The 11,873-nt window shown below is 36.1% G+C and overlaps 1 protein-coding gene across 1 annotated transcript; it reads right to left on the bottom strand.

Annotated features, from left to right (window-relative positions):
* Positions 1–2,397: 2,397 nt before the first annotated feature.
* On the bottom strand, positions 2,398–11,266 carry LOC139898066 (uncharacterized). The gene is made up of 9 exons (XM_071880773.1): positions 11,053–11,266; positions 10,856–10,901; positions 6,684–6,820; positions 6,463–6,611; positions 3,581–3,689; positions 3,317–3,409; positions 3,087–3,154; positions 2,805–2,950; positions 2,398–2,717 (listed from the first exon to the last, which is right to left on the bottom strand). Exons 1-7 carry the CDS (start codon positions 11,152–11,154, stop codon positions 3,143–3,145), a joined length of 648 nt encoding a protein of 215 aa, XP_071736874.1. The 5' UTR covers positions 11,155–11,266; the 3' UTR covers positions 2,398–2,717; positions 2,805–2,950; positions 3,087–3,142.
* Positions 11,267–11,873: the final 607 nt, after the last annotated feature.

Raw genomic sequence — 11,873 nt, 5'->3', positions numbered from 1 at the left:
ACATTCAAATTCAAATATAATTAATATTGAAAAAAAATCGGGACCCCATTGTGTTTCATTTCTGGAATCGCCGCTGCTTCTAGTCTGTTTGTCCACATCCTTTGAAGTAAGTGACTTGACTAAATAAACTAACAATTGAGACGAACTTCTTACAACAATGAAAAGAATCATACCATACAAAACTAAACAAACCATACAACCACCTTTATAGAATTCCAACAACTACAACATCACGAAGCCTGAAATGGAGAGAATCACCAAAAACAAACATCGTAGAACAAACTAAAGGCGAGATCAAGTGACATTTTGATGAAACACCAAGTTACAAATAATTGAGCCTAAATATGACGGCAACAAAGCCTCGGAGGAAGCTTCTTTGCACCAACAATCCAACTACCAATAACACCACCTAACGAGCTCACATACCATCTAGTACACCTAACGTCGTTGATTACTCACCACCAAACATTCTAAGTCTATTGAAAACATAGACTGCCTGATAGGCTGATACCAATAATGCTTTAACCCGTAACTTAAAACCACTAAAAAAATAACCAAAAATCTTGTTATTTCATTTCCTTGTTCATTAATGATTCTAAGATTTTAGCCGTTTTAATGAAAGCCCTATTCTAAGTCAAACCGGTCGGCGGTCGCAAACACAAGAGGAGAAATAGGTCATTCATTTAGTTAGTCTAAGACTCGAGGATTACCATACCCCACTTGTCGATTACTCGGCCATTTATCTTTAAATCATTCCAAGCTTGTTTAGTGAAAAAACTCACATTATTATTCTGATCATTTGTGACCCATAACACTCTGTCTTTCATGTTTATCATCAAATTGAAACTTTTTTAATCTCTGCAGTCTTGGAAACATGTTAACCCAGCTTTCAGGCCACTGCCAGTGATTATATTTTGCACAATGTCAGTTACTTTCATCAATAAAATGATGATCAAAGTTATTATAGTTATAGTTATACACTTTAAAAAAGAACAATTATAGTTAATTATAAACTTTAAGTATTAGCAGCTGTAACTTTCATGTTGTATTCTATATGCCTGTCATAAGTATTTTATACAACACTGAGTTTGGCACGTACGTACGTGAAGTAGTTGTATTTATCAAGTTTTTTCTTCTTGATAAAGACGTGACTTAAATCAAAACAATCAAGTATTAGCAGCCTGTAATGCGACAGTAGTAGACATAAACTAGTACGGAAACATAATTTGACCGACTTGTCATATTCATTGATCGGTTCATAAATACCGATTGTGTTTTGATATTAAAAGATGAATTTTATGTGTGCATTTGAGGTTGAAAAGGCTCTTTTAAAAGGTTTTTATAATGGGTAACGAGTCAAGACGAAAAACGAAAACGAGGATTAAAACGAGAAAAAGGCGCGAAAAAAAGTATCCGGCCGCAAATTGCGGCTGGTGAGAGTAAATTCCGGCTGGCCTGAAATTAAAAGTTTGCTCAGGTCAGAAACGGGCATAAGGAGGCGCTTGGTTTTTGCGGCTGGGCTAAATTGCGGCTGGTGAGAGTAAATTGCGGCTGGGCGTATTTTTGGATAGAATTTAGAGCCGGATTTGAGGGATTTCAAGCTTGGGGAATACCCTACTTCATTCCCAAAGGAAATCCTAGGCTACGAATAAGACACTTTTTCCATCAGTTTTTGAAGCCCTAAACACCCCAAATCACATCACAAAACATCATCATTCAAGATTCAAGTCAAGATTAAGGAGGTGTTCTTCATGCAACTACAAAAGATCATGTTCATCACCTTCAACATGAGTGGCTAGTTTCTCTATCTTTATTCCTTCCATGAACAATTGATACATGTGTTCTTTTCATTCAAGTTTATGTGGTTTGTAATGTTATAATACTTATGTCTTTTGAATTGTGATATTATAAACCAATTGTTTATTGATCAATGCAAGTATTATTGATTGTGATTATTGCAAGTTGAATTATAGTGATTTAACATTGTGTTCTTGATCCAACTTAGTATTAATTAGATTAAGGATAAAGACAAAGTGTCTAAGTTACACGATTCAATCCCAAGATAGTTAGAGTTGATAAGCCTAAGAAATCTTGTCTATGATATTTGATTAATACTTGATAAGCATAATACTTGTTTGAATGAATGCATGTTAGATTGGAATTGTGAAGGGATAAAGGATTTTAATCTCATTGTTTACATTTCAATCTTCTCAATTACGCTTTAGTTTAAGTCTTTAAGCTTTAATCTAGTTGATTAATTTTAGTAGCTCTTAGTTAAACGAACAAACAAATCCTGAAATTGCTTGCTATTAACCACTATTTCCCGTGGAACGAATCCTGCTTACCCTATCTAAAGTAGAGTAATTAGGATATTTTTGACCGGCCCTTCGACACCGATCAATCATCATACTCTAATTACTTAGTTAACAAACGATTATAAGTGAAATTTAACCGACATAATACAACAAAGTACTATCTATCACTTAATTACTAGGGATAGAGATGGGATCATGGGAACCAAACCAAATCCTCCTCTTAAGCCGTCTTAAACATTAATTAATTAATTACACTAATTAAAATCCACCACCTCAACCTAATAATAGGAATTGGCAACTACTTTTGACGTAGCGTAATGCAACATCTCCATCAGTACATCTTCTTGGTAATTAAGTGTTGCAACTTCAGTAGGCGTTTTCCCCTCCGAGTTTTTTAGTGTTCTGCACACACAAAAAAGAAAAAGAAGAAAAACAATCAAGACCAGATAAAAAAAAATATATATATATGGTGGTTATAAAGCAGCTTACCCAATCACATGATCACCGTAATCGAACAAAAGCGGGACACATTCTTTTCTACCATAACCAGCAACATAATGCAAAGCTGTGTTCTTTTTGGTATCTAAAGCATAAACATTGGCTCCTGCCTCAAGAAGAACTTTAGCACATTCCACCTGTTGTTGGATTATCATAATTATAATATTAGATAATTAAAAATTAATATATATCCCGATTCATATAGTGGCTAATAAGGAAAAAAATTGAGAAAAAAAGTTTATTATTACTGTAGAATACTAGACAAAATCTTACATGCCCTTTTGCACATGCAATATGCAACGCAGTCATCCCTTTAGAATCTTTTTCATTTACATTAGCACCTGCCTCAAGAAGAACTTTATCACATTCCACCTGTCGTTGGATTATTATTATATTATAATATTAGATAATCAAAAATTAATATATCCCAATTCACACGGTTATAAAAAAAATTGAGAAAAAAGTTTATTATTAGAAATTTAGAATACTACTCGAAATCTTACATGCCCTTTTGCACATGCATAATGTAACGCTGTCATCCCTTCAGAATCTTTTTCATTTACATCTACACCCGAAGCTATTGCTTTCTTCAAACTCTACTCAATAAAAAAAAAAGTTTAACTCGTTCCTTTGAACATCATATGTAAGTATTATTATATTACTCTTAACATGTACATTAGAAATACAAACGTTACTTAAATCAACCCATTCATTCATATGTGAATGAATGGGTTAGGTAGTATCACATGAAGATTATTATTAAGTACCTCGATTAACCCATTTCTAGCAGCTGCATGAACAAAGCCATCTGCGTTAACTTGGAATATCCCAGAGGCGTCAATAACTTTGTTTATAACATCTTCATCATTCCAGTACCTAAAATATTGGTTAGTCAAACAAAAGAAAATACAAAAATGTTGGACAGTAGTTCACATTTGGTGACTCACATTTGCAAGTTACATTTGCATGTAAAACATGAAAGACTATTGGTGAATAGTTTTGGCCATAATTGTAGAAATGTTTGCATCTCTCCGTAGCAAAGTCAAAGTTGCTAGTTGCCTTTCACATGGTGGTAGGTGTGGCTGAGAATTGTTGGCAAGTGTATGCATGTGTAAATTGTGAGGTCAAATAAAGAATAGTGTGTAGACTGCTTTTATAAGTAGTATTCACACAAGGATGCTTCATTATATATATAGGTGTCCATGCAGAGGTTTATAAGCATTCAGAGAAAGGGATCAAGTCACAAATGGGAAAAACATAGTTGATACGCTTTATCAACGGAGTGTGTTTATTTGTGAGGTTGAGAGTTTTATTCTTGTAAGGAGTGTAAAAGAGTGTACGAGAAACTTAGATTTTATACTAAAATCTAAGGGGCTTGGGTTTGGGTTTAACTCATAGTGTATTTTTTCCTGTACTGGGTTCTTTTATATTATAAAAATAAAGGAGACTCTTGGGGTGGACGTAGGCAGGGTTTGCCGAACCACGTTAAATCGTCGTGTTATCAGTTACTTTATTTGCTTTCTATTATTTCTCGCAAGTTTGTCTCAAACAAATTATATCCTCGCTTCCGCTGAGGTGGGTGCGTCAGACAAATTGTCATAACAAGTGGTATCAGAGCATCCAGGTGTTTCGGATAGTTTTTTTGTTTGAAAATAGCGGTATGCAGTTTAAGGTGGAGCCATTTGAGATGGCGGATGACGATTGGTATATTATTGAACACATGGAAGTGTTTAATGGTCTGGTTAATCAACTTGAATAAGTTGAGGTTTAAAGGAGGAAGAAGATAAGACCCTTATTCTTCTTGCCTCTCTTCCCAATTCGTATGATATTATTGTCACTACTGTTCTTTATGGTAAGGCTACTATAAAGATGGAGGATGTAGTACCGGTAATCTTATCACATGATAAGAGACGAAGATCCAGTTACCATTTTGAGCATGGGTTTGCTATGGTTGGTCATGGAAGGGGAAGGTTTGCCGAGAAGAGATCTAGCGATAACAGTAGGTCTAGATCAGGAGACGGCGTGAAAGAGTATCCAGTGCTTCAAATGTCATGAGTGAGATCACTAAGGAAGGACTGTCCACTCTGGAGGAATGGTGAAGGTAAATCTGGGGGTTCATCGGTTGCGGTAGCAGCTATTGTACCGGTGGGAGATGTTCTCACAATCTCCAAAAGTTCTAGTTTTGCTCAAGATGAATGAATTTTAGATTCTAGTTGTACGATGCATGTGTGTTTCAAGGAAGCTTATTTTGATAAGCTTATGTTAAAGAAAGCGGGGTGCTGACTTTAGGTGATGGTTCAACATGTGATGTTGAGGGTGTTTGCATGGTGAAAATAAAATTGTTTCACGGAGCTGCTTACGCTCTTGGTGGTGTGGCGTACACACCAAGGATGTGCAAGAATCTAATTTCCTTATGCGTGTTGGATTCTCAAGGATACGGCTATTAGGCCGTAGGTGGAGTTATGAAAATCACACGTGGTGTGAAGGTCCTGATGGAGCGAGAGAAGTATGAGGGTTTATATCGTCTGGTGACGAGTACAAAATATACTCGTGTCTCGAAGGTTTAGAAAGCGTGCACGCAGGAAACAGGTCGGGAACATGTTGGGACATGTGTGACCAAGGTAGACGATAGTGAGAAGGAAAATCCTACTGTGGTGGGAGAGGTGATTCGAGACTCCTCTCCGGAGTCAACTATGTAAGTTGACAGGGTTAGCTGCACATAATTATTGGCCGTGTTATTTGAATCGGGGTTCAGGATCGAGGTGATTCAAGGTATGTGCAGCGGGGATAAGGAGGTCAATGGTGAAAATACTTGGTGTTAGTATTTTCGGTGACGAAGAAGATAAATGTTCGTCAAGGTGGAGATTGTTGGACAGTAGTTCACATTTGGTGACTCACATTTGCAAGTTACATTTGCATGGAAAACATGAAAGACTATTGGTGAATAGTTTTGGCCATAATTGTAGAAATGTTTGCATCTCTCCGTAGCAAAGTCAAAGTTGCTAGTTGTCTTTCACATGGTGGTAGGTGTGGCTGAGAATTGTTGGCAAGTGTATGCATGTGTAAATTGTGAGGTCAAATAAAGAATAGTGTGTATGCTGCTTTTATAAGTAGTATTCACACAAGGATGCTTCATTATATATATAGGTGTCCATGCAGAGGTTTATAAGCATCCAGAGAAAGGGATCAAGTCACAAATGGGAAAAACATAGTTGATACGGTTTATCAACGGAGTGTGTTTATTTGTGAGGTTGAGAGTTTTATTCTTGTAAGGAGTGTAAAAGAGTGTACGGGAAACTTAGATTTTATACTAAAATCTAAGGGGCTTGGGTTTGGGTTTAACTCATAGTGTATTTTTTCTTGTACTGGGTTCTTTTATATTATAAGAATAAAGGAGACTCTTGGGGTGAACGTAGGCAGAGTTTGCCGAACCACGTTAAATCGTCGTGTTATCAGTTACTTTATTTGCTTTCTATTATTTCTCGCAAGTTTGTCTCAAACAAATTATATCCTCGCTTCCGCTGGGGTGGGTGCGTCAGGCAAATTGTCATAACAAAAAATGTGATGAACAATAGTTACCTATAAAAAAATGCAACCACTTTAGAAACAAATCGAATATAAACAGTGATATAAAAAAGCTTATACCTACCTCTTCATAGCTTCCTGACCATTTGTTTCTAAATCTTGTACAACAGGCTTTAGAGATGGTACTTGTCTGATGCGGTCCATTCCCTCTTTCATCAATTTCATTTCATCTTTAGAGAAACTCTTTAGGATCTGAGGATATAATGATAGATCCTGCAATACGTAGATATAATAAGATATATATAGATATATATATGTTTGGCGAAGAAAGGGGAAGTACACTACATCGAGTGATGAACCAGCAAAGGCTGAAAAGTCAAAAGGATTCCCCGGAAATCGCTTATATGGCTCATCAGTTGGTGTTGTTGTTCGAGATGGATCATCAACCGTGGATTTCGATTCAGAAGACGTTTTCTTATCAGCTGGATAATACATTAAAGTATTAAATATATATGTGAATATGAATGTAAGACACATTTTTCATATTAAACGGGAAGGATTCTAGTCCTGTTATACTAACTGAACATGTATGTTTTTTTTTTTGAACAGCGATTGGGATCACCCGAGGGGGACTAAACCACCCGTTGCGATCATCTCCTGTTTCGACTATGCCGATGCAGCGATAATAACCCCGCCCCCATCGTTGCCCGGGAGGAAACCTTGAAACCGATCCAAGGGCACGGCCAAGTATAACCCCCCCTCCCCTTTACCCCCCCAAACGATATGGGAAAGGTGTCATGGGTGGATACTTCATGGCAGGGATGAAATTGTGTTTTTAATATGTAGCCAACGGGGGTCGAACTCCTGACCTCCCCTAAAGGAGGCAGCCCACCAACCGCTGGACCACATCACAACTTCTAACTGAACATGTATGTATGATCGAAAAGTAAGTATCATAATAAAATCTTCTTACATACTTAACTTCTACTCAACATTAACTCGGCATTAATTTAATTTTGATTAATACATGATAACATAACCCATACAAGCTTCTTCTTTTTTCTTTTTACTTCAATTTATTTTATTACTATCAATTTATTTTTGGTTACTGTTAAAGAAAATCACAAGTACTAAGATCTTCTTAAACATAGTAAATTAATTTAATTAAAGTATAATAATAATATATTTTAAAGAGTAGGATGACAACATTAGCCCTAGATAATAAGGTTATAATGACCCAAACTCAGTGTCACATATTTTTTTTTTCCGGCGAAAAGAGAATTATATTAAATAAACTTCATCAGAACAATGAAGATGACAAAAATTACAATGCGAGAGGCCTTTTGAGCCTAAAAGAATTGACAGAAATTGAAAGAAAACATATAACAAACTAATTAAACTCCTAAATTGGAAAGGCTAAAACCAACCATGTGTGGGATTAAGAGCCCACTCTGAAACCAGGCCCGCTGGATAGCTGACCGAAACTCCCAAAAAAAGAAGTCCACTTGAAAGCCCACATGAGACAAAAAAGCTCCATATTGGAAGTCCAACAAACTGGGCACAGAAGCCCAAGTAACAACAGAAGTAAGAACGAAGCGGCATTGAAATTGACGAGAGTTCATCGCCAATTGAAAAGACTAAACGTAATAAAATCTTGAGAGAAATTGGGAACAATAATCGAAGGATCGAATTGGAGCCTGACAAAGGCGAGGCAAGTGAAATCAATTTGATTAAAAGCTAAGAATTAGGCCGAATTGAAAAGAAAAAACAGAGAAAAGTGGTATGGAACGAATCAGACACTCGTGAAAAGCTGCTCGAAATCTCAAAGGAGTCACGGAATTGATTAATTTCATCGACACGGAATTGATTAATTTCATCGAAAGCCAAGCTATTCAGAAGAAAATTGAAAATCTTTAATTCTTCTATGAACAAAATTACATTGATCCTAATTGAATGAGCTTGGAAAAGATACATGTTGAGACGAATCATGTACAACCTAGTGATTGATTCGCAGTTGTAACAAAGTAATCTCCACGAATAGGTATTTCAACAACCCAACTTTTGTTTTTAACAATTGTTTTCTTCAAACCGACACCCGGATTAGAAGAATGAAGGTTCGATATGGCAACTAGCGATTGAGAAGCTAAGCAAATGATTATTGTTTTGATATTTTATTAGGCGTGCCTCGTTGTTTGGAAGGTTTAGAAGGCGTACTGTCAGGGGTCATGTTTTCCATAAAAACACCAAATTTATACATCTCTTCTTTATACGATAGTTTTGTTGAACCAAACTGTTGGTTTCTGTTTAACACGATATTGCAAGAAGATTGTCCAACAACATGGTTAATTTCGCTAGAGGTATCGAATATATCGGAGATATTGGGGAACTCATCGATCCAACTTGACTTCTTGCTTTTGCCACTGTTTTTTGGAGCCACAAGTGAAGAAAAACTTCTTTAGAACCTGACTGAAAGTTCCTGTTTTTAATTTCTTCACAAGATTTTCGGCAAGAAGAATTTAGGCATTGATCGTCTGTTGCAGGTTTGGGAACTTGATCATCTATGAGTTTGGAAGCGTAGGATTTTTTAGGATGGAGAGGAGAGGAGTTTATTAGAACAGGAGTTTTTGTAGGAACATGGAGAGAAGATAAAGGGTTTATTGATGAAGATTTTTGGAGGGTAGGAAAGTCATTCTCTTTTAAATTAATAGGTGAAACGTGGAATGTTTTGGGAACTGTAGTCGAAAGTGGTTGAACAAAGATGTTTATTTTGTCTCCCGAGATTTGAACAATGTTTTTTGATCTCATCTGCAATACCAGAGGACCCACAACACTTATCTTTTTGGGATTGGACAGCCTTGGTTACCTTTTCTAAAGAGTTATGCACAACAACGGTAATGTTTTTCTTTATAGGAGTTTGGAAATTCAAATTTTCCAAGATTTCTCCTTCCTTCGGCAACTGTTCCGGTATCTTTTCCGGTGACTTATCAAACGTTTCATGACCGGAAAAAACATTTGGAGACTTCATTTTTAATTTCTCCTCAGCTTCCAAAAATTCTTTTAGCCAAGAATTATATTCTACGATGGACTCAACGTCAACCATCTCCATTTCTTCATTGTAATTAATCTCTTCAACCCATAAATTGCAAGTTTCCGAATCGCCAATGTTGGCTGTAACCATCTTTTCGATTGGGCCCGGGCTGTAAACTTCGATTAAAGCAAAGACTACATCCGCTCTTTTAAGATTATACGATACACTATTGATATGCACAACTCTGCCAAAGTGCTCAGCAACTACAATGGTACAATTAGGGCTACAATATTCAAATGGAATACCTGATATTGCCACTTTAGCGAAACGAGAGTACTTATTCAAACGTTGCACCATCGGGATTACGTCAATAAATTCCACCTCGTTCAAGGTTGGACCCATTGTCATTCTTTTGAAGCTATCTTCATCGGAACATTGAACGATGTAACCGAATAAACCCCACGCTGAAATTGCTTCAATAGCAATGAAACGACTTTTTAACCAAATAAAAAGTTTGGAGGCTGTGATTGGAGTTTTGTCTATGATTAATGCCGAAAGATGAAGTCGTTTGCAGGTATCAAAATTCTTTGAAAGGTTTATGGAAGGCAAATTAGCTGTGGTAGCAGTGGATTTAGGGTTAAGAGGACTAACATTGTTTTTAGGAAGAATTTCAACATTCAAAGCCTTTTTTGCATATCCCACTGTAAGTTTTCTACCATTAATGAAAACGCCAATTCATTGAGGTTAAGGCATTAGAGGCTTGGGAAATAGTTTCAAATTTAAGAAAAGCATATGAGCGATCCTTTTTCCATGAAATACCAATAATTGATCCGAAAATTTTAAAGGAATTTTGAATGGTACTAAGATCAGTGAAACGGGATAAGTTGCCCAAAAAAATGGAAGATTTAACAGCAAATGAGGATTGATTTCTGTGTAGGTTTGGGATTGAACGATTGTTAGTTTGAGAATATGAGAAATTAGTGTTAATTGGGATGGAATTTGGGAAGGTTGGATGGAAGGGGTGAGAGAGTTTAGGAGCCATGAGATCAAAAATAGTGAATTACGTGAATGTTACTTGATCAGGATGTTTGGGAGGTCTTTAATGAATCACCACTAAAGAGTAGTGAATATGTTCGACCAACGAGTTTGTCATACTCTTTGAGACAAATGATCGAATAGTTGGTGTGCAACTCAAAAAAAGGGAAGTGTAAGCCATAAACAAAGGATGGGATCCATTTGGTGATTATCAAAGTCAAAGGAAAAATGATGAAGATGTAAACAAGAAAAGAGATGGAAGTTACGAGCTCATCGGAAAAGAAGGGACAAAGATACGTTACCGGTGGCCAGAGAGAGAGAGCTTTTTCCTTATCTTTCAAGAGAGAGATTCTTATTAACACACACATTATTTTAGAAAGAGAATAATATAATCACCATAAATAAATCACAATAGTAACAGACTAACAGTCACTAATTAAATTAGAAAACACACCGGTGGTGGCGGTAGTGTCATTGACATCTGAAACCTTTTCGTTCACCTAAATTAATTAAAATTGGAAATAATATTAACAAATGACATCGAATTGAACAATTATTATTATTAAACAAATAAAAGTGCGGCTCACAGATTAACAGGATAATTAGAGTATAATAAATTAAACAAAATGATTAAAACATTATAGGATTTACCTGATTCAAGATACGATTTCGGATTCGGGGAAGAGTGAGAACCGTTGAACTGTGAATTCCCCGTAAGTATCGTTTCATTATAGTCATACGGAGTGTTATCATTTCGTTATCGATATCAAGTCGTATATAGTTATAGAACGGTGTGGAACCCTAATAATAGACTACAATTGAACTTGCACCAAGGGTCTGGAGAGCTTATGCGTAGGTGAAGGAGTTTACTTTTGAAGCTCTAACTCTTTGTCAATGTCTATTTCAGTGTCGAAAATGGACTTAAGTGTCATTCGGTGTTCATTTCGATGTTCGAATATGATGTGAACCAATAAGAAAATAGAATAGTTAAAAAAAAAAAAAAAAGAGAGAGAAAACCCACCGTCTAGTGAAACGTGTGAGTTGCTATAAACATACATGCATTTCGACAAAGTCTGTAGAGCTTATGCGTAGGTGAAGGAGTTTACTTTTGAACAGTGTTGTAAAAGTCGGACGACTTGGCCGACGCGTCGGTCGATGCGTCGTTTTTTGGGTTCTCCGTCCCGTTTTTTCTGAAAACGACTCAAAAGACGGTCAAAGCTAAAAGTTCGGTCAAAGTCTGTCAAAGAAGGTCAAAGTTGGTCAAAAACGGTCAAAGTCAATCAAATTTTCGTCAAGACCTGATATATTTTAAAATTAGTGTTTGTTTTCATTTTTTGAGCCGCTTTTTTTTCTGTGTCCTATACTTGGTAACATTAATTAAGTTTGAAGTTTGATTGTTTTTAAATTCAAGTTCTTATTTAAGAAATTTATGGTACATAATCAACTATTTTATGTATATCTAAATATATATT

The sequence above is a fragment of the Rutidosis leptorrhynchoides genome, chromosome 3, assembly GCF_046630445.1.
Source record: "Rutidosis leptorrhynchoides isolate AG116_Rl617_1_P2 chromosome 3, CSIRO_AGI_Rlap_v1, whole genome shotgun sequence".
NCBI lineage: Eukaryota > Viridiplantae > Streptophyta > Magnoliopsida > Asterales > Asteraceae > Rutidosis > Rutidosis leptorrhynchoides.
The sequence above is the reverse complement of the archived record's forward strand: the minus strand, read 5'-3'. Positions and strand labels throughout refer to the sequence as shown.

Bases quoted from the DNA above. Each gene is read 5' to 3' on its own strand.
- LOC139898066 (XM_071880773.1), bottom strand. From the start codon at position 11,154: ATGATAACACTCCGTATGACTATAATGAAACGATACTTACGGGGAATT. The intron at 6,821-10,855 runs GTGTGTTTTCTA...TGTATTATCCAG, and splicing joins TGACACTACCGCCACCACCG to CTGATAAGAAAACGTCTTCT. The intron at 3,410-3,580 runs GTACTTAATAAT...TTTATTGAGTAG, and splicing joins CTAGAAATGGGTTAATCGAG to AGTTTGAAGAAAGCAATAGC.